At 39.6% G+C, this 19,341-nt stretch overlaps 6 protein-coding genes across 9 annotated transcripts; 3 read left to right on the top strand and 3 right to left on the bottom strand.

The window, feature by feature from the left end:
• Nucleotides 1–781: 781 nt before the first annotated feature.
• Nucleotides 782–4,918, bottom strand: LOC135164912 (baculoviral IAP repeat-containing protein 7). Its single transcript, XM_064125698.1, has 6 exons — nt 3,979–4,918; nt 3,628–3,748; nt 3,006–3,215; nt 2,359–2,830; nt 1,891–2,120; nt 782–1,806 (listed from the first exon to the last, which is right to left on the bottom strand). Exons 1-6 carry the CDS (start codon nt 4,471–4,473, stop codon nt 1,616–1,618), a joined length of 1,719 nt encoding a protein of 572 aa, XP_063981768.1. The 5' UTR covers nt 4,474–4,918; the 3' UTR covers nt 782–1,615.
• Nucleotides 4,912–9,567, bottom strand: LOC135164916 (protein arginine methyltransferase NDUFAF7, mitochondrial). Of its 2 annotated transcripts, XR_010299405.1 has the most exons (5): nt 9,127–9,567; nt 8,681–9,052; nt 8,498–8,608; nt 7,837–8,424; nt 4,912–5,044 (listed from the first exon to the last, which is right to left on the bottom strand). XR_010299405.1 is itself a non-coding variant. In XM_064125714.1 (4 exons), the coding sequence occupies exons 1-4, from the start codon at nt 9,436–9,438 to the stop codon at nt 7,900–7,902; spliced, it is 1,320 nt and encodes a 439-aa protein (XP_063981784.1). In that variant the 5' UTR covers nt 9,439–9,567; the 3' UTR covers nt 7,765–7,899. The 2 variants fall into 2 exon arrangements, 1 of the variants encoding a protein (XP_063981784.1); XM_064125714.1 differs by lacking the exon at nt 4,912–5,044 and having other exon boundaries at nt 7,765–8,424.
• On the top strand, nt 5,125–7,654 carry LOC135164910 (CWF19-like protein 2). Its single transcript, XM_064125695.1, has one exon. It carries the CDS (start codon nt 5,423–5,425, stop codon nt 7,652–7,654), a length of 2,232 nt encoding a protein of 743 aa, XP_063981765.1. The 5' UTR covers nt 5,125–5,422.
• Nucleotides 9,563–12,315, top strand: LOC135164909 (DNA polymerase eta). Its single transcript, XM_064125694.1, has one exon. The coding sequence runs from the start codon at nt 9,740–9,742 to the stop codon at nt 12,176–12,178; it is 2,439 nt and encodes an 812-aa protein (XP_063981764.1). The 5' UTR covers nt 9,563–9,739; the 3' UTR covers nt 12,179–12,315.
• Nucleotides 12,316–12,631: 316 nt separating this feature from the next.
• On the top strand, nt 12,632–14,749 carry LOC135164920 (adenosine 3'-phospho 5'-phosphosulfate transporter 2). Its single transcript, XM_064125720.1, has 4 exons — nt 12,632–12,851; nt 12,948–13,271; nt 13,426–13,998; nt 14,155–14,749. The coding sequence occupies exons 2-4, from the start codon at nt 13,119–13,121 to the stop codon at nt 14,494–14,496; spliced, it is 1,068 nt and encodes a 355-aa protein (XP_063981790.1). The 5' UTR covers nt 12,632–12,851; nt 12,948–13,118; the 3' UTR covers nt 14,497–14,749.
• On the bottom strand, nt 14,526–19,275 carry LOC135164922 (putative RNA-binding protein Luc7-like 1). Of its 3 annotated transcripts, XM_064125724.1 has the most exons (6): nt 18,924–18,969; nt 18,750–18,844; nt 18,349–18,455; nt 16,172–16,270; nt 15,413–16,056; nt 14,526–15,284 (listed from the first exon to the last, which is right to left on the bottom strand). In XM_064125724.1, exons 4-6 carry the CDS (start codon nt 16,265–16,267, stop codon nt 15,206–15,208), a joined length of 819 nt encoding a protein of 272 aa, XP_063981794.1. In that variant the 5' UTR covers nt 16,268–16,270; nt 18,349–18,455; nt 18,750–18,844; nt 18,924–18,969; the 3' UTR covers nt 14,526–15,205. The 3 variants fall into 3 exon arrangements, with proteins under 3 accessions (XP_063981794.1, XP_063981792.1, XP_063981793.1); XM_064125722.1 differs by lacking the exon at nt 18,349–18,455 and having other exon boundaries at nt 18,924–19,275; XM_064125723.1 differs by having other exon boundaries at nt 16,172–18,455.
• Nucleotides 19,276–19,341: the final 66 nt, after the last annotated feature.

Below are 19,341 nucleotides of genomic sequence, written 5' to 3'. Positions count from 1 at the left end.
CGAAAGAATTGACTGAGGATCAAGTCCCCTTCACTCGTTCATCAGCTTCTTCACGGAATACATCACCAATCAGATTGTTTTTACTGAGTAGTATTTACCACTACTTCGAAATATGAATTTTAAACTTTGGCCTCGAACGTCCGTGGCCATTTATCTGTCTATGGTTTTCATATTAAGATTAATCCATTCTCACAAAACACAAAGCGCTATCAGTCATTTGTTAATATTGGATTATAACAGCACATAGTGCAATCTTCAGAGTCTTAGCGCCAGAAAATTGGTCATCAGAAAACATTAACTGACGCAATGTTTCCTTTGAATAGTCTCGTGTGTCATTGTTACCGAGAATTATAGAACTCTTTATATGATACGTTAATTTTCAATTTGTCAGTACTGCGCATGTATTTATAAGAATGCAGGGTTGTCCTCATCTGCTCGATTGAAGTTCAATTGTAGTAGTCACGTTCAATTCAACGTCAACCAATTGAGCAAGCACTCCAAGTTCTACTCGAAGTGATATTTTACATAAAAATATTTTGACGGAGATTAAGTTTTGAATAATCAGAAAGCGCTCGCGGTTTCCTCTTCGTATTATCAGGTTGACATAGTGGGAGGGCTCAGTGCAAGAACGATAAGATACGGAGAAAAGATATGGTATCGTACTATTTCGACTGTTTATCATTTTCAAGAACCACTAAAAACTGAAAATTATTTCATTGATAATGATTCAGCTTTTTGGCGTTATTTGGTGGACTTTCAAATAATAACATGTTATCATGACTCAATTCTAATTGGATTTTGTATTTTAGCATTAAACTGAGTCAACATTGAACAATGATATATACAGCTATTTATATCGTCCTCTGGAGTTCTATTTTTTTCCTAAATTTTCTACAGGAATACAGCAGAAAAATATTTGATGGTTGCTAAGGCTCGGTTTCTTTTTACGCTGAATCACCTCCATTGTCTTGAAATTATTTAAAACAATGGGGACACCAGCAATAGTTCAATTGCGAAAGCTGATTCAGGTAACAACAGATGAATTCAATAGTGGAATGAACTGTTTAACAGGCTTGGCATCAGTCGGGGAGGAAAAAAGGGTCAATGTGTCTTGGTAATGAATCAACTGCAAAGAAATATCTCGTGAGTCTAGCACCAAATTTTGCATTGATAACCCAAGGTACTATGGTTCCCTCATTCCACTCAATTGGATTATTGCATGATTTTTTTTAATTGAAAAATATCCGGTAAATATTTTTTATTAAGAAAAAAAGAAAAATCAAGAAGTTCTAGTTCACGCCCTAATCGGAACTTTTCAATCGCCCATAACTCATTCATTTGTCTTTTTTTTAATAAAAAAATTTATCTGATATTTTTCATTGAATTTTCATATCCAACACTAAAAGATTATCATGCAAAATCGCATGTATTGAATAGCATTATCGAAATATCCATTATTCAATAAGTTTTAACTCTTTGGTACCCTAAACTCAGCGCAACTTCTCTCAAATAAGTTATTAAATTAACTTGAACAATATTTTCTTTCGTCTGGAATTAATACTAAAAAACTAATCTGATGTAGTTCTGTCGTCGAGACAAATTTTAACGAGATCCCTTAAGCAAGAAATGTGCGAACAGTAGCACGAATTTCCTGTCGACACATGGGACAGTCAGCAAGTGATGGAGCGCAGTGTATGCAGGTAGCAAGATGACCACAGGGTAGAAAGACAACGGATACTTCTCGGTCCATGCATATTTTGCATAAACGAGCCTCCCTCAGCCTTCGATTCTCTTCCTCCAGAGATACTGAAAAAAAAAAGAGCCAAAATTGAGATTCTGTGAAGCCGAGCAAGAACTGAGCAATCAAAACAAATTGTGCTGTTCAATTACGTGGCTCGTCGCTCATTCCATTTTCCGTTTTCCTCTGTACACTTTTGTCATCTGAGTGTCCGGGATCGTCTCGATTTTCCTGGTCAGAGTTCTTCTTGAATTTCATATCGTTTTGTTTGCCATTCGTTCGCGCTGATTCTGGGGCTCGGTTTGATGACGACTGCACGCTTATCACGTGACTCAGCAATGTTGCAAGCTCGGAGGACGATGATTCCACATTATTGTCAAGTCTGGAAATTATATTTATTATTTTATCAGGAATGTTGATGAGTAATTAAGCGTAGCAGAACAGAAGGAAAACCAGGCGATAAGCCCTCCGCTGGAGATTGAATTATCCTTCTTAATGCATATTTAATGTAATCTGATTATTTTTTTATGAATTGTTTATTTGATGGAAATTTATTGTCCTACGGAGAAAAATGAGTCAATGCAATTTTTAATCTAGCCAATGTGACATTCTTCTATTACCCATTGCTCTCCTCATTCAAATGAATATGACGAACATGTTCAATCAGCTGATCAGCATTTGTATACGGTGTACCCATTGTTTCCATTCGTTCTCTCAGTGCCCTTTTGACTCTACCAACATTCAATCCAATCTGAAGGGCTGCTATCGCTGGTGTTGAGAGCAAAAGCTCTTCCAGTTGTGAATCTGAAATTGGCCTGCTCCGGGATGTGGATGTTGAGCCCGAGGATCTTGATGAGCCCATCGATGTACCTGTAACATCCTCCTCACCATCTTCAGCCACTCCTAAGAATATCAGAGGATCCAGGGGAGGTCGATTATCAACGCAGTGACGAATGAACTCCTGGCCACGAACCATTGCAACGTATCCGCATTTGGGGAACCAACGGGCGTGCTCCGTCCAAGGATCGTCGTCTGTTTCCCAATTGTGGAGACCTCCGTCGCAGTGAAAACATCGAACTTGGTCTCCTGAAGCTTTATTCACATTCTTTTAATAACTTTATTATTATTTGATGGTTTCAAAATGTTTTTGAAAGGAATAACAGTTTTTATGGTGACAACCAAGACTTTATGGAAACAAAAATGTATCTAACTAAAAAATGAAAACAATATCAACGGACAAAGATTTGTTAAAATTCAAAGAACTCACCAACATAATAAAAACCAGCTGTCGCAAGCATTTCAGGTGTCTGTCTAAGATTCTCCGGCCACCCTTGGAATGTTCGTAATCTGCCCTCATAGGTAGCATGCTTAGGTTGTCTAGGGGCGGAGTGCTTCTGAATTCCTAGTCTGTGTAAATCCGCAGCCGGTGCCGAAAGTAATTTAACATTTCCTAATTCCTCTTTGTCCGTCGACAGCCCTGGGGAAAAAAATATTCGTGTAGTTATGCAAGATTTGCATTGCGAAATTCAAATGGACATTAAGCTTCAAGACCGCCTGATATTATGAGCAGGTCAATTCAAGTCGTTAATTATTCGGTTCAGTATTTTGGAGGCTTTACTACACCACAATACCTGACCCCATCAATACCAATCGTGAGTTAACCGGGAATAATTATTTTTCTACACTTGATGTGTTGGAAGCTGCGTATCGACTGTCTTGGCATTACCAAAACCGTTATATTTAGCCCTCACAGAATAAATATGAGATTTATATTTGTACGCGTATTACTGTATTCTAATAACTCCGAAGGTTAAGGCGACTGTTAGCATTGTAAATATGAATTTACCCAAGGTTTGGTCCTCATTAGTAACATCGTAAAGGATTATTACCTGAATTGGATTCCTGCTGCGCGTAAAAATCACAGTGGGGAAATCCAATTCGATGCTCAACGTCTGGATCTTCCCCCACTTCCCACATTCTCATGATTCCTCTACAAAAAGCACACTCCACCTGCGGCAATAAATAATTACGAATTTATTATTATTAATAGTCTATTAATAATCATAGATTATTATCATTATCTATTTTCCAATTAGAAGAAAAATGATTACAAGGTCAGGCCAGAATATCACTGTAAAAAAAAAAGAGAAATAAATTTCAGTTTTTTTCGCCGTATGTTCTCCTCAAATTTATTTTTAATTATCTTAGCATTTACTTAATCGGACAAGATTTTTTTTTACCATATCTTCCGACTGGAGGTAGTAAAATCCAGCCCTGGCAAGCTGCTCAGGTGTAACAGCAGCAGTGCTCGGCCAATTCCGAAAGGAAGTAAGTCTCTGTGCAAAGCTGCCATACTCGACCCTGGGATTTTCACTCTGGACAATTGTTGTTGCCCAGGAGGCCTGATCACCATCACCGCGTGCATCACTTCCTCGTGATCCACGTGAAGACGATGTTGGCTGAGAAGTGATGCTCTCGAGTGATTCAACAATTGGCACATTGCAAGTAGTAGCGGGATTCCTGACAAATGGACAGTTGGGCTCTGCCTGTCTGTGTCTCACCATCACTTGATCACCATAATTCCAATCGGATATTCTAATACCACAGATGAAGCACTGGACCTCCAGAGAGTGGCCGGTATAGTAAAATCCACCCTTTGCAATTCTGGTGGCATTGACAGCTGCGTCCTGGGGCCAGTCACTGAAGGTTCTCAGACGATTCTCCTCAATATTCATTATCCAATCGATTTTAAAAACAATTTCCTCGGCAATTTCCCTCGAGACACTGTCATCAAAAAACTTTTCTAGGTCGCCACATACTCCCCGCCTCTCTCATAATTCACAACATGTCACAATATCCGTTGATAATGTATTGTAGGTTAAATTATGTAATCGACGAGGTGTTCAGTGCTTACTCATCAACTGGAATACCTCACACTCATAACAATCAGATTTGTGGTAAACAAATTGGAAGATCATATGTAATCAAGGTTATGGCAAACTACAGTGTTTGACAGCTCGATGGTCATCATTTTTCCTCTAATGAAATCATGACCAATCTAATCAATCAGTGACACTCCTGACAATTAACTTCACTACTTGGATTTTATTTCATTTACGATCCAGGAATTTTCACAAAGTTCAATCAGGGAGATAAAATTTGAATCCATTTCCCATCTTCGATGAAGCACTGCACTGTGGTCCTATACTATTGTACTATTCCATTGCGTATTAATGCGCAGGGGTGGAGGGGGCAGCTGCGCGCGCACTGGCCCTCCAGGGGCGTAAGAAGCACCCATCGACAATCCTGAAATTTATGCGACAACTTTTTTTGTTTTTTTTTCTGTTAATCAGTCCTAACATATTCCATTTAAGAGATAAGAGTGCACGTGCTTGTGGTTTTAAGGAAATGCGAATGATACGACGTTATGACGATTTTTGTGAATGCCCAAGGCGATCACGATGATGAATACGTGACTGTAGGCATGTCGATCACGTGACGTCGGCGCTCCAGTCACAAGTACTTGTGGGAACGGCTGAGTTGCTCAGTCTGTGTTGAGGAACCAGTGCATACATTATAAGTTGTAACATAACCTAGTTTCAGTAGCGTCACAGATGTGATTGAGAATTGACGGATTGAGAGGAGACACATCGCATACAGTGTTGATTTGAAAAATAGTGAACAATGTACATTCAGTTCGAGAGTTCCAGGGTGAAAGATACCCAGAGGGAAGCTATAAGAGACGCCCGGAAAAGAATTTTGGCTGAGGCAGAGGAGAGATATCACAGGAAAGAGGGACAGAGGGAGAGAGCTAGACAGCGTGGAGATGATAAGTGGATGTTGCCTTCGGTGGATGCAAAGGTATCTGAAAAATCGAAGAAGCGAAGCAAGAAGGAGAAAAAAACGAAGCACCGGAAAAGACGAAGGAGGAGTTCTTCAGATTCGTCTAGTGATTCATCTGATGGAGAGGAAGACAAATGGGTCGAAAAGTGTCCTTCCCAGGAACCTTCGAAGGATCCACCTGAACGACTGGAGCGAGACGAGTGGATGAATCTCTCCGGAGCTTTTGATTGTGCTCCAAGGGAGAAAAAAACGAAGAACGAACAGGTCAACAAGGAAACCTGCATCTTGGACAAGCCTGGTCAGAGCTCGAGAGAGCTGAATCCCCACTGGAGGCACGGGGGAACAGGTCTTCCCGATGAAGATAAAAAATCCAAGGTCACGAATCCTGAGTGGCTCAAGAAGAGTCTCCAAAGGGCGGAAGAGCAGGCGGAAGAGGAGGGAAGATCCTTGGAGGAAATCGCTGAGGAGAGATGGGGCTCTCTAGATGCTATTAAATCAATGATAGAGGAGGCAGAGCAAGGCAGCAGACCCTCAGGGTCATCTCGTCGACAGTACGAGGTCGACAGGCACAGAAGGCACCATAGGAATCGCAGCAGGAGCCGTTCCAGAAGTGGAGAGAGAAGAAATAATTTCCGAGACTGGAAATACCCGGACAACAGAAAAAAACCATCATTCAAGGTGCCAGCAGATGACGCTGATAATTCTCGCTGTCATTCATCGAGCAGATCAACTTCTTCGAGGAAGAGCTGGAGGAAACCTGAGGCTAACGATGCGATTAGACTTCAGGAGTCTTCCTCAGGATCAAAGGCACATGGAAAGGAAAAATCGAGTGAAGATGAGCCCTCTTCAGGGGATGAAAAACCAAAAGAAGAGACTGCTGAAGCGATCATGTCTGAGGATGAATTGAATAAACTCGGGGCTAGGATCGTGAAAGCTGAGATAATGGGGGACATGGATCTAGCTCAGGAGCTGAAAGAAAAATTGGAGAGAGCAAGGGAGATGAAAAAACAAACGCGCAAATCACGCGAGGCGGAACGCGGAGGAGTGAAGGATGTCATACTGACTGTGACCAATTCCAGGGGAATGTCCAAACCTTTGGAGCCCCGAAGCCGGTACGAGGAGCCCCAGGGAGGCAGGAGGAAGAGTAAAAAGGTCGAGACTCATGATAAAGGACAGCGAGTCAGATACTTTGCTGATGACGATAAATACAATCTTCAGCAGATGTTCGAGAGGGAAAAAGGAGAGTCGAGTCGACACAAGGATGATTCTGCATTTGTGAAGATTGCTTCGAAGAGCATGGATATGGAGGAATTGTTCGAGCAGAGCATAACTAGGGGTGAGAGCGACGCCAAAGAGGATTTGAGGGACAAGATGAGGGCCATCAAGGAGCACAACAGGATGGAGAAGAGTTTGGACAGCTGTAAATTGTGCTTCGATTCCAAGGAGATGCTGAAGCATCTCATTGTCGCTATGGGGAACAAAACGTACTTATCCCTTCCGCCTCACGTGTCTTTAACCCCTGGACATTGCATTATCGCGCCTATTCATCACAGTCCTTGTCAGACGCAACTGGACGAAGATATTTACGAGGAACTTCAAGTATTCAAGAAGGCGATTACTAAAATGTGTGCAGATAATAAACTGTATCCTGTGTTCTTTGAAGTCGCCATGGGTGTCCACAGGTTCCCCCATATGCAGCTGGAGTGTGTGCCCATACCTGAGGAGTTAGGCAGCATGGCTCCCATGTACTTCAAGAAAGCTCTTCTGGAGTGCGAAATGGAATGGTCAACTAATAAAAAAGTTGTCGATCTGTCGAAAAAAAATGTTAGACAGTCGATTCCCAAAGGTCTGCCGTATTTCACGGTAGATTTTGGCGATGGCGGGCCAGGTTTTGCTCATGTCATTGAGGATGAGAAACTCTTTCCAAGGAATTTCGCGCAGGAGATTATTGGAGGTATGATGGATTTGGATTCTCATATGTGGCGAAAACCTAGGCGGGAGAACTTCGAGTGTCAGAGGAAGAAAGTTATCGAATTTGCCGAAAAGTGGAAAAAATACGATCCTACGATTTAAAACTTGTATATTTATGATGAAATAAATTTTCTAGTTAGATAGTATTTTAATGGTGTTCTTTATGCCAATTTGAGTGATAAAAAAATTGTATCGAGAAAGAAGAAGGGATATTGTTTGTATATAAAATGAATAAATATTTTATTCAACTTAAACCACTAATATTTAAAAATATTTTTCTTTACCTTGAATAGAGTTTCTCATAATAAACTCATAACCGTCCCAACTGTAATTACACTCCTCAATTATCACTGAGTTTTTGCAGTTGTCGGTGGATTTTCCGTTCTAATAAATCCACTCACAGGATACACAGTTAAATGTTCTTTCAAAATAGCTGGAAATATTGCCAACATCTTGAAGCATTTTCCCATTTTGTCCTCATCAATAATCATATGATAACCAGACTCCAATTCCTTTTTATCCTCCTCTGAAATCCTTTGTAGAAGCATTTTCAATCGAACATCAATTCCAAGTTGTAACAAAAATTCTCGTTGCTCCACTGGGCCGAACACTATTGTCCTGTTGTCTTTGGTCGCTATTTTTGATATTCTGGAGAAGTCTACGTCGGCAGTGAGGTCTACATCTCCAGGAGTCTCCAGTGGGTCTCGTTGCTCATGGCTTTTGAAAGCTCTGAATGTATCTGTCTTCTCTCCACTGTGGCCATAGTCAGCGATCAGACAGAATCCACCGCACTCTTGCAGAAATGTTGCCAAGTAATCGGTGATCGAGAGGGTCTGGGGACTCACCTCAACATGGCCCCTTCTCTCCTGTTCCTGAGAAAGTCGTGAACGAATAATAAATCGAAGAAATTTTATGTAAAAGCAAAAATTAATTTTTTATCCTCACATCTATGAATAATTTACTAGCCAATGTAGGACCTTTCGATGTCACGTATCTCAACATCTCTCCACTAGGGTCAATATCAATAAATATCTCGCTCCAGTTCCCATTGTTGTTCTACAAATGAACATAAACGTACGAAATATCAAAAAATGTCCTTTCAGTCATTTCAAGAATTTTTATATTTACATGAAATTTGTGAATGGGGAGAGCATCGAAAAATTCGTGTGCTATGAAGACACTGAACTTCCGAGGGACATCTTCCACAGAGTAGTACCAGAAGACTGCGTTCCCATCTTGGGTTTCTCCCTCTCTATAATATTTCTGATTTCCAGTTGCGTCCACTTCTCTCGAGGAAATACATAAATTTTTCGCTTGAATTTCAGACAGTACTGGGCTGACTTCTACTAGATGAATAGATATTTTGTCACCAACTCTGAATTGTTTAAAAACCTTGAGGATGTCTCTGCTGAGGCTCCCGCGACCTGGGCCCAGCTCCACTAGCTGAAGGGGATCTCTACTAATTTTTCTCCATTCACTTAGAACCCAGATGCCAATCATCTGATATAAATTTATCGATTGAGAACAAAATGAGCTATATGGATTTTTGATTATTGATTAATGGACTCAATTACTTCTCCAAATAATTGTGAAATCTCTGGGGAGGTTATGAAGTCCCCCTGGCTCCCGAAAACATCCTTCTTCATATAATATCCTTCTGTGGGATGTGTCAAGGCCTCCTTCATGTACTCAGCCACTGTAATCGGCCCGCAGGCCTTCATTTTTGTTCGGAAATACGTAAACATCCGAGATTTCTCTCGTTTTTGATTGACAACACTGTCTGAAGAATAATGACACTTTGAGAATACTCTTGAATAATCCGACAAGAGCCTCCTATTATTTACAGACAGTAATCGTCCTAAATTAAGACTAATTAATGATTTCATATTGATTGAAGGAAAGAAGTAACAAAATAGTAAAATGATTAATGCACGATTTTGTAAATAATGATCCGGCGTTTATGTCACCTATCTGTTGCGAGTCTAACCTCCCATTGGCAGCACCAAAACGAGTGGCCAATAGGATATTGCTACCATCAGCTGTTCAGTCGCCATTCTGGCCTTTGAAAAGGCGCCAAGAATGGTGGAGTGTGTATATTTTACAGCCAATGGATAAATTAAGTTGTTCGCCTGAAAAGTTATCAGTGCCACATAAAAAACAGTAATCATAACAGTGAAAAAATACAAAATGGCTAGTCTTGGTGAAAGAATCGTTGTTCTGATTGACATGGACTGTTTTTTCTGCCAAGTGGAGGCAAAACTCCGACCTGAGCTCAAGGGAAAACCCCTTGCTGTCATCCAGTTCAGCAGCTTCGGTCCCAGTTCCATAATAGCAGTTAACTACGAAGCTAGAGATTACGGAGTGACACGACACATGAAGGGCCCTGAAGCCAAGGAGAAATGTCCGGACATCGTTTTGGTAACTGTTCCACCGATCAGAAACAAGCCTGATACTGGCAGGTACAGAGCAGCAGGCAGAGAAGTGATTGATGTTCTAAAAAAACAGTGTTCAATAATCGAAAGAGCTAGTATAGACGAGGCTTATTTGGACATAACGAGTCTAGTTGAGGAGCGAATAAAGACTATGGAAGGGCAATCACCAGACAAAATGATCGAAGCCTTGTCGAATACCTTCGTCGTGGGGTACTGCGAGGAGGACAGCAATGATGAGGAGAAGAGAGCAGAGGGTGTCAGGAGGTGGGTGAGTGAAGCCTTTGATGATTTGGGAGATGTTCAAGCCAGGAAACTGGCCATTGCTGGCATGTTGGTTGACGAAATCAGGGCTGAAATCTGGTCACAGTGTGAATATCGATGTTCAGCTGGCATCTCGTACAATAAAATTCTAGCTAAACTGGCCTGTGGTCTTCACAAACCTAATAAACAGACCATTTTGCCCACTGCTGCTGTTGCTGGCCTCTACTCCTCCCTTCCGGTGAAAAAAGTCAGAAATCTGGGGGGAAAATTTGGGAATATTGTTATGGAGTCTCTCGGTTGTAATGTCATGGCTGATCTTCTGAAATACTCCCTGCAGGAGCTTCAGAGACGTTTCGATGATAAGACTGGATCGTGGTTATTTAACATAGCGAGAGGAATCGATAATGAGCCGGTAACTAACAGACTCATTTGCAAATCAATTGGATCCAGCAAGAATTTTCCTGGTAAAGCAGCTATCACAAAGCTGGAGGATTTGAAGAGGTGGGTGACCTGTCTTGCTGAAGAAATGGTCGAACGGCTAGAGCAGGATAGAGAGGAAAATGAGAGACGTGCGACTCATTTGATCTTTAGTTATCAGTGGTATCAAGATAAAAAGGTGGTTTGCCAGTCAAAGAGCTGCTCGTTGACTTCATACAAAATTGAGAGAATCGTGAATATGTTTATTGATGTTATCACAAAGGCAACGCAAAAGCCGATTGCCTTTATTGGAATGTCAGCGGGCAAATTCGTTGCTGTCAAAGGCAGTGGAAATTTTGTGAACTTTTTCAAGAGTGGAGTAACATCTGGGAATCAAGCACAGGTCAAGACAGACGCCATTAAGGATCAATTAAAAGTTTCAGAGGGTCCCTCACCAAAGCCAGTTGAGGTCACGAGTTCCGATCTTCCCTGTAAAGAAGAGAATTCTCTGGATTCTCATGCAAATTTTGAGGAGTCAAATATGAAGACCTACAGCAGAAGAAGGGAGAGTGTCGAGCAGAAGGCAGAAGTGAAGAAGAGCTTTAGCAAATCTTTCCCCTTCAAAGAGGAAAGGAACGACCATGCCAAAATTACTCTTCCTGCAGTTGCTGATAAGAAACCCACCCTCTTGATGAATTTTGACATTGCCAAGAGTCCGTTGAACAGTGAGGATTTTAAGAATTCTTTTTTTATCAACATCCTGAAAGACTCCGGTGGTGCAGTGGGACTGTCCCTGGAATCGAAGCCTCTTAAAGAATCTGCAAATGTGAAAAGACTAGAGTCAAATGCCTCTGATAACTGTGACGTGGAGTCTCCAGATTTATTCGATGATTGTGAAGTTGAAGAAAAGCCTGGATCCTGCAATGAGCCTCCATCCCCAAATGCGAAGGATCCAGAAAATGTAAGAACAAAGGAAAGGGAGGACAACAGTGCTCTGGCCAAACTCAAGGATATTTTTCCTGATTTAAATAACATTGACATGACAGTTTTACAATTATTACCCATCCAACTGCAACAAGCAGCCCACGCCTACCTAAAAGTATCCAAAGCTCCAAGTACCTCAACTAGTTTTAATAAAAATGATTCGAAAAATATTTCCAAAACAAGAGCAACAAAATCCAAGTCTACAACAGCTAAAGTTCCCTCTAAAAACATCGGAATGATCAAGAATTTTTTCGTCAATAATTCATCAAATGGTTCCAGCAATTCTCCGAAGAAACACTGTCGCGAGTGCCATCAGATGATCAAGGAGATCAAGTTTCAAGAGCACTGTGATTTTCATGTCGCTGAAAATTTGCAGAGGGTCATCAATAATTCTTTCAATACTGGAGGGACAAATTCAACCGAGGAAAGTAGATCTGCTAATGTACAATCTCCGAATGCTAAACGAAAAATCGACACGGAAATTCCACAACCGAACAAAAAACCTCGAAACATTCAGTCTTTCTTCACTTAAATAATAAAATCGAAAAAAATAAAAATACAAAAATTATATGGCCGCAAGAATAGAGAGAAATGTATAGTATAATTTTTTTAGGCAGTATCATAAGTTTATACCAATGAATAAAAAATATTGGATCTCAGCTGCCGTCACTTCATTTTTTATTTTCAAATAATTCCCTCCATTTGCTGGTAATAATCTTCAATAACCCATAGAATTATTTTACCAAGGATTATAGGGAAGATTGCTCACGCTTATGAAGCGGCTACAATTGCGAAATTTAGCAACGTTGACGCATCAACTAGGATAGTGAATAGCTCTAGGAGCCGAGAAAAACGCGAAAAATGAAAAAAATCGATTTTAGAATATTCTCGGAGTCCTAGACTAATCGCTTCCCCCAAAGGCAGACGTACTTCGTACTGCCTTATCAACAGGCACATTCATTATCGTGGTTCGTGCGCCACCGCTACGAAATTTTGCGGTTGAAGCCGCGCCATAAGTGTCAACGGTCTCTCCTGTAATCTCTGTTAGTGTGAAGTAAAAAACATTGAGAATCCAGCTCTCCTAAATGCCGGATAATTATTTAAATGATTACCAAAAAATACTTTGTTACCTTATTACATTGTGAGTCACGTAATAACCACTGTTTACATTCAAAATTGGAAAGTTCTGGGGAAGTCAATTATTGGTTCGTAGCTCATGTTATCTATTCTTTATGAAGTTCTTCTGAACGCATTTTTAATGATAACAGAATACTCACAATAGCTGATTCCGCCTGTTTCAGAGAGAGCTTTTGACGAATGGGAACAAAAAAATGATGACCATATTGGTCTATCGTCTACGAAGAGATTAAATAAATTACTCTACCAAATTGAAGACATCTTGAGATTCTCATATACCCCACAGAATTTTTAATTCTCAATTGAACATAATTTTAGAATAAACTTTTATTGCCATGAATTATAATAAAATATACTCTGAGGATGAGGCCAAAGATAATTCGATAAAACTTCTTTGCTTTAACTTGACAAAGTACAGTGAAAGAGTGAGATTCATCTGCTGTTCAATAGGAGTATTTTTTTTCTACCTTCTGTATGGATACCTTCAGGTAAGGATAGGGGCAGGTGGTGAAAAATGGACTCGTTGCTTCTTAAAAGATGTCAATACTTTATTTATTTACTAACGAAATGATATTCATTATCAAGGGGTAAATTTTTTTCCTCGACGATTAATTTTTTTAAGAATAAAAAAAAAAATTACAGGAGTTGATATTCACATTGGATGGATTCCGACCCTATGGTTGGTACTTGACTCTCATACAATTCGCCTACTACACATTATTCGGATGGCTGGAGTGCAAATTGAAAGGGATAAAACGAAGAATTCCCCTATCGACTTACATGATGCTTGCCCTGCTCACACTAGGAACCATGGGCTTCTCCAACTCCTCACTAGAATATTTAAACTACCCCACCCAAGTGATATTCAAGAGCTGCAAGCTCATTCCCGTGCTCATCGGTGGAATCATCATTCAAGGAAAACAATATGGACCCTTGGATTTCCTAGCTGCTGGCCTCCTCTGCATCGGGCTAGTTCTATTTACCCTAGCCGACAGCATGGTATCCCCTCGCTTCAGTATGATCGGAGTGGCCATGATCAGCTGTGCTCTCCTGTGCGATGCAATTATTGGAAATGTGCAGGAGAAAACCATGAAACAGCACAAGGCAACCAATACCGAAGTTGTACTTTATTCATATTGTCTAGGATTTTTCTATTTATTAGTGATTTTGATTGTTACTGGGGAGCTTCAAAAGGGTGCTGCCTTCTGTTCTGATGTAAGTGTCGATGTAAAATATTTATTCATATTTTTTTAAACAAAGAACTGTAGAAAAATGATATTCAACATTGCATCACACGCAATAGGATAAAGAAATCCTCTAAAAAAATGTGTATGATTCAATAATTAATTAAAGATCTTATATATTTTTTAGCATCCCATGGAGACATACGGCTACGCCCTCTTATTCTCCCTAAGCGGTTACCTAGGAATTCAAATAGTGCTGACGCTTGTGCAAACTAATGGAGCATTCGTGGCAGTGACGGTGACGACCTGCCGAAAGGCAATGACAATTCTGCTGAGTTTTCTTTTCTTCTACAAACCTTTTACAATGCAGTACGTATGGTCAGGTATGATAGTGCTTCTGGGAGTCTACCTGAATGTCCACAGCAAGCAGCGAGGAAGTGGAATCAATGTGAAAGGTCTCTTAGTCGCCTTCCAGCAGTGCTGGTCAAGGCACAATAGAATTCAACAGCAATTGATGACAAACGTGTGATAATTTAAATAAATCAAATTTTCGACAAATTTATATTGTTTGTTATGGAATGCCTTTATTAATTAATTCATCGATGATGAAAGTTTACACAATAACAGACATTGGGCTAGAGCTAATATAATTAACTATAAAAAAGCAAACAAAAAGAAGATTATCCATAAGATATGGGAAATTGTCGAATGATTTATGATCGATTGTTGTCGGGTTGCTCAAAAAAAAAAGAAAAAAGAAATGATTGAGGAGAATTTATTTACATGAAAGACAAAATAACCCGAGACTTGTTGAACAAAACAGTGAACTTGAATTTATTCAATAAATGTGATCAGTTATAAATCAATTGAAGATTAAACACTGATTTTGAAATTGAAATATTTAAATACGAAAATAGTGGATAAAAAAAAAGTAGAATGATTCATTACCAATGCGTGGCAAGTGGCAGCGGTGGACTGCTAAAATTCCGATGTCTTGGATTTTTCATTCAAGTACAAGTACAAGTATGACTAATTGAATGGAATAACGAATTTAAAATAATGGTAAATAAAAGAGGACAATTTGATGGTCTATGAGCTTACATTACATTTGCACGTGCATGGTGAGCCTGGGCGTTTGAAGTTTCTCTTCAGTTTCCTCAAAACAGTTGTGTCTCGGTCTTCGTAACGTCTCGTCGCTGTCGAAAAGTCTTACCTCGTCCTGTGGAAGGCCGGGTGAATTATCGTTTACGATCGTTTGATCCACTTCGTCGTGAGCGCGAACGACGACTGCGGCTGTTGCTGCGTGAACGTCTTGATCTGAGGTTTTCAAAGAATTTTAGTTCATTATATTTGGAAGATATTTTCTAGGATTCAGAAATTTTATAATCTTTCAGTCTTATTGATAATATTGATCCTTTGAAACATCAAACTGATGTTTTTCTTACCTCTTCCCACGACTGCGACTGCGTGATCGTGAGCGTCTCCTGTCTCGATCCCTGCGATCACGATCGCGATCACGATCACGCTCACGCTCCCTGTACCCCAGTCCACGGCCTCTATCCCTGGAGTCTCGACGATCACGATCATCCCTGTCACGGTGTCTGTCCCTGTCCATCATGGACTCTCGTTTCTCTCTACGTCTCTCCTCAACAGTCTTCTCCAAGTCAGCTAATTTCTCACGTATCTTGATAAATCCCAAATGCAATTTCCCCCCGAAATGATCCGCCAGACGTCTGTCATTGTCGTGAATGCCAAGATAAGCGCTGCACACCTCACAAACCCGAAGTTTCTGCTGCTGATAACTCGAAGCTGGCATACTGTTTCGATACTCCTGTTCGGCTTCATTTTTACGCTTTCGGAGCTCATCAATCTCACCCATGAGCTTCATGGATTCCTCAACGAAGCCCTCTTCACCAAGCTGCTCGGCTTTGGCTAACTTCTTTCCAATTTCCTCGGCAAGAACGTGAACGCTGTTCGCTTTAGCCGCAACTTCTGCACTCAATTCCTCTTGAGTTTCTGCTAGACGTTGCTTTGCCTGCTCTGTACGACGATCACAGTCCGCAATGAAATTTTGAAGATGTTCCATTGCCTGAAAAATGATGGAATCGAATGTGAAAATATTCTAGTTAAACCCAGGTCGGGGGAATTTTAAGACTTCTTTTATGGATCTGAAATCTCCAGATGCTCTCTGGTCTATTACTCACGTCAATATCGTAAAAGTGATCCTTCTTCTTCTGTGCTGCCTCATAGTCAGCCCGTAAGGCTAAATCGTGAATCTGGGGGCATTCTCCCAGGTCCATGCGCTGCGATTGACAAATCATAGAAGAACATTAGACAATATCAATTGAAATAGAGATTTAATAACGTTGATTCTGAGCAAGTCATTTAGCTTTCTGATAAAATATGAATATTCCTTGCCCCTCATTCCGATAAAATCAATCTTAATTCATGATCCTTTTATAATTATTTATTCATTATCACTTCGTACACTCCCACTCACCCAGCCATTCACTCAGTCACCCATAATTTCACCCTCAAATTTGTTCAATCAATGTGAGAAAGGCTCTTCTGCAGATGGAATGATTCTTCATATTCTTATTACTTTTTTTTTTCATCTTCGGCGATGGAAGGTTTTATTTCTATATAGGTAGATACAATATTCTGGTGGTTTTGACTTACAGAGTGGCAACACCTGTCCGCCTGACGCGCGAATGCGATGGGTAATGATGCTACAAATCAGCATACACACCTTAAGGCTTTGTCACAATATATTTCATATTTCATATGGCAATAACTTACAACCTAATTATTCTATTAAATAAGTTAGCCAAAGACAATTGGATCTCAATATCTTTAGAGTATCAATAGGTCAATTAAGTCAGTTGAATGACAAGTTGGTAAATTTTAATTTATTTCAATCGTAATACGTACATCCTGCGATGAATTTTCACACGATCCTGGACGATCAGTCATATTCCAAATATTCAATTTTCTTTATTCGTAGTCACTTGAATTTGCCGTTGAAGAAATTATTTCACTGATTACTGAATTTCAATTAATTTGAAAAATCGCGATTATCATGCACAGCGAGATAATTATCCATAATTCATTAACAGAGTTTCTTTCAATCTCTTGTAAAGTGAAAGACATTTTCAGAGTGCTTTACTTACAGAATATCTGCGTATGGCTGCGTACCTTCGGGGTGTGACTAACTATGCATTCATTTTCTTTCTTTCATTTCTTTGTTTATACTCACGAATAATAACCAAGTTGATTTTAATGTTTCGTTATTGTGATAGCCTTCTGCCGTTAAACTTCAATTTCATGTTTTATTTATTATCGCATCAAAACAGTCACGCTACTTACCAAAGCGCTATTAATGTTTGTGATTTTTTATTTAAACTCTGGTATACCTCTCCACGTCAATTCGTATGATTACAAAAATTACAGGGTAACTGGATGGGTACATTAACTGTCCTTGAGAATTAAATTCAGCAGTGAAGATTCAAAACGTCACAAATTTGTTATCATTTTTTTTTCTCTTGGCCATTGGATTATATTTCTTAGTAGTGAGTGATTTTAGAGAGTAGTTGACGCTCTCTACACAACTCGACGTGAAATTTTTATCGAGAAAGATTCATTGTTAAAACAATCGAGTGATTGAAAGCATTAACTTCACTGCTGAATTTTTTGCTGACATTTCCATCTTGGATATGCAAAATATCGGTGATGATAACGTCGGTGATTAATTATCAGGCCCCTGATAGTCATTACGGTATAAATTTATTCCCTGAAGAATGTTCTCTCTTCTTCACAAGTAAAGGACGGTGGGGTAAAATGGGACGGCGAGAAAAAATTGATATAGAGCGACATTAAGAAAAATTTTGTTTGGCCCCATGTGAGCTCAAAAATGATAACACCACATTAAATAACTGACATCAGTATATTCTATAGTTTGTGATGTTTTGTGATTCAAAGGAAAGTTTTGATAAAGACTTTTTTATGTTTGTTTTTTTTTTGTCAAAGTCCATGGAAAGTCGTCATAATTATAATTTGTTTCCTGGGAAAAATAGTAAATTGAATTGCTCAGTGATAACATTCCCTTTTGCATTTTTTGATTGTTCAAAACCAGAATTTACGGCCGATCCATTTTGCCCCACTCCTCTTATATGTAAGGCACTGGGAAATTTGAGAAGGATAAGGCTGATAAAGCCTTCTACCAACTGATTTCATTTCATGAAAAATACTTCAAAAAACGATTATAATAAAAACAAATAAAGTCAAATGTGAAGTAACATACGTACGTCCTTTTATCTCTCGGTTTTCGTAATTTATCGTTTTTTGTTTTGTTTTTTTTTTTGTTTTTTTTTTCAGTACTTACAGGTTAACGCGTGTGTGCGAGAGACAAGTACGACATAAGAGAGGACATTATTCTCGAATGGTTTCTCTATTGGAATTGGTTTTTCCAGACACCTCTGGAAATAAGAACTGCATCGGAAACCAAGAATTAGTCTACGCGTTCAACAAGCTCGCAAATATACAAATTTTAATTTTTTCAAATGTCAATTTCCCACATCACGACTTTACCCGTTGTAAATGTAAAACAGTGAATAGGAACAGCAATCATTGAAAAAATGATACGTGAAAATGAACGATCCTGAATTTACTCATTGACTCCATTTTGTATATCAAAATGACGCGAGATGTAATTTATTCTCCATTGAAAATATGAAAAAAAAAAATCGAAAAATGATAATTTGTAAAATTAAATTTTATACTCACAGTGGATGATAATATCTCGTGGGGACAGCAGGCCAAGAGGAAGCTCTTGCAGACCTTCGGATCGGAGTATTTCACTTGAAATTTGTTATTCTCACCTAGTGGATTGAGAATCAATGATAATAGAGGGGTGTAATACAATCATACAATACAATACAAAAATTTAATACTACTTACCATTACGTCCAGTTCCCATCAATTGATCGAGCATCGCTCGCATCTGGTCGTGTGCCGTCATCTTGTTCTGCGTTGACCTCGTCCACCTTCAAGATCCAGTGATTATTTGATCTATCCTAGAGGAACTACAGAGTGAATATCGCGACAAAAGCCGTCTGGGAATTAATTATTATTCCCAGTGGACGATTATTTAAGAAGATTGAATTCAGCACTGAACAGCACCACTCTCCCATCAATAGAAATGGTGAAGCGTAGTTGGTGGGATTTTAGCTAGCGTCTGTCGTGTGTGGCACCGAATGATTTCGCGAGTTGCCACGAAGACTCACGGAATGTGATATTCGTACCGACGCAGGAGACTGGGGCGCCAGCAGATAGAGAAATGAAAGTTTTACTCTGCCCTCACCGAGGAGAGGTTATA

Source organism: Diachasmimorpha longicaudata, chromosome 7, assembly GCF_034640455.1.
Source record: "Diachasmimorpha longicaudata isolate KC_UGA_2023 chromosome 7, iyDiaLong2, whole genome shotgun sequence".
In the NCBI taxonomy this organism is placed as follows: Eukaryota; Metazoa; Arthropoda; class Insecta; order Hymenoptera; family Braconidae; genus Diachasmimorpha; species Diachasmimorpha longicaudata.
Note: the sequence above shows the minus strand (reverse complement) of the source record. Positions and strands in the feature narration are given on the sequence as shown.

Bases quoted from the DNA above. Each gene is read 5' to 3' on its own strand.
- LOC135164912 (XM_064125698.1), bottom strand. From the start codon at position 4,473: ATGAATATTGAGGAGAATCGTCTGAGAACCTTCAGTGACTGGCCCCAG. The intron at 3,749-3,978 runs GTAAAAAAAAAT...TTATTGCCGCAG, and splicing joins ACCTCCAGTCGGAAGATATG to GTGGAGTGTGCTTTTTGTAG. The intron at 3,216-3,627 runs GTAATAATCCTT...TTTTTTCCCCAG, and splicing joins GCAGCAGGAATCCAATTCAG to GGCTGTCGACGGACAAAGAG.
- LOC135164910 (XM_064125695.1), top strand. From the start codon at position 5,423: ATGTACATTCAGTTCGAGAGTTCCAGGGTGAAAGATACCCAGAGGGAA.
- LOC135164916 (XM_064125714.1), bottom strand. From the start codon at position 9,438: ATGAAATCATTAATTAGTCTTAATTTAGGACGATTACTGTCTGTAAAT. The intron at 9,053-9,126 runs GTAATTGAGTCC...AATTTATATCAG, and splicing joins TTTCACAATTATTTGGAGAA to ATGATTGGCATCTGGGTTCT. The intron at 8,425-8,497 runs GTGAGGATAAAA...CGACTTTCTCAG, and splicing joins CTAGTAAATTATTCATAGAT to GAACAGGAGAGAAGGGGCCA.
- LOC135164909 (XM_064125694.1), top strand. From the start codon at position 9,740: ATGGCTAGTCTTGGTGAAAGAATCGTTGTTCTGATTGACATGGACTGT.
- LOC135164920 (XM_064125720.1), top strand. From the start codon at position 13,119: ATGAATTATAATAAAATATACTCTGAGGATGAGGCCAAAGATAATTCG. The intron at 13,272-13,425 runs GTAAGGATAGGG...AAAAAATTACAG, and splicing joins TTCTGTATGGATACCTTCAG to GAGTTGATATTCACATTGGA. The intron at 13,999-14,154 runs GTAAGTGTCGAT...TATATTTTTTAG, and splicing joins GTGCTGCCTTCTGTTCTGAT to CATCCCATGGAGACATACGG.
- LOC135164922 (XM_064125722.1), bottom strand. From the start codon at position 18,984: ATGACGGCACACGACCAGATGCGAGCGATGCTCGATCAATTGATGGGA. The intron at 18,845-18,923 runs GTAAGTAGTATT...TCAATCCACTAG, and splicing joins GATGGGAACTGGACGTAATG to GTGAGAATAACAAATTTCAA. The intron at 16,271-18,749 runs GTGAGTATAAAA...TGTCAATCGCAG, and splicing joins ACGAGATATTATCATCCACT to CGCATGGACCTGGGAGAATG.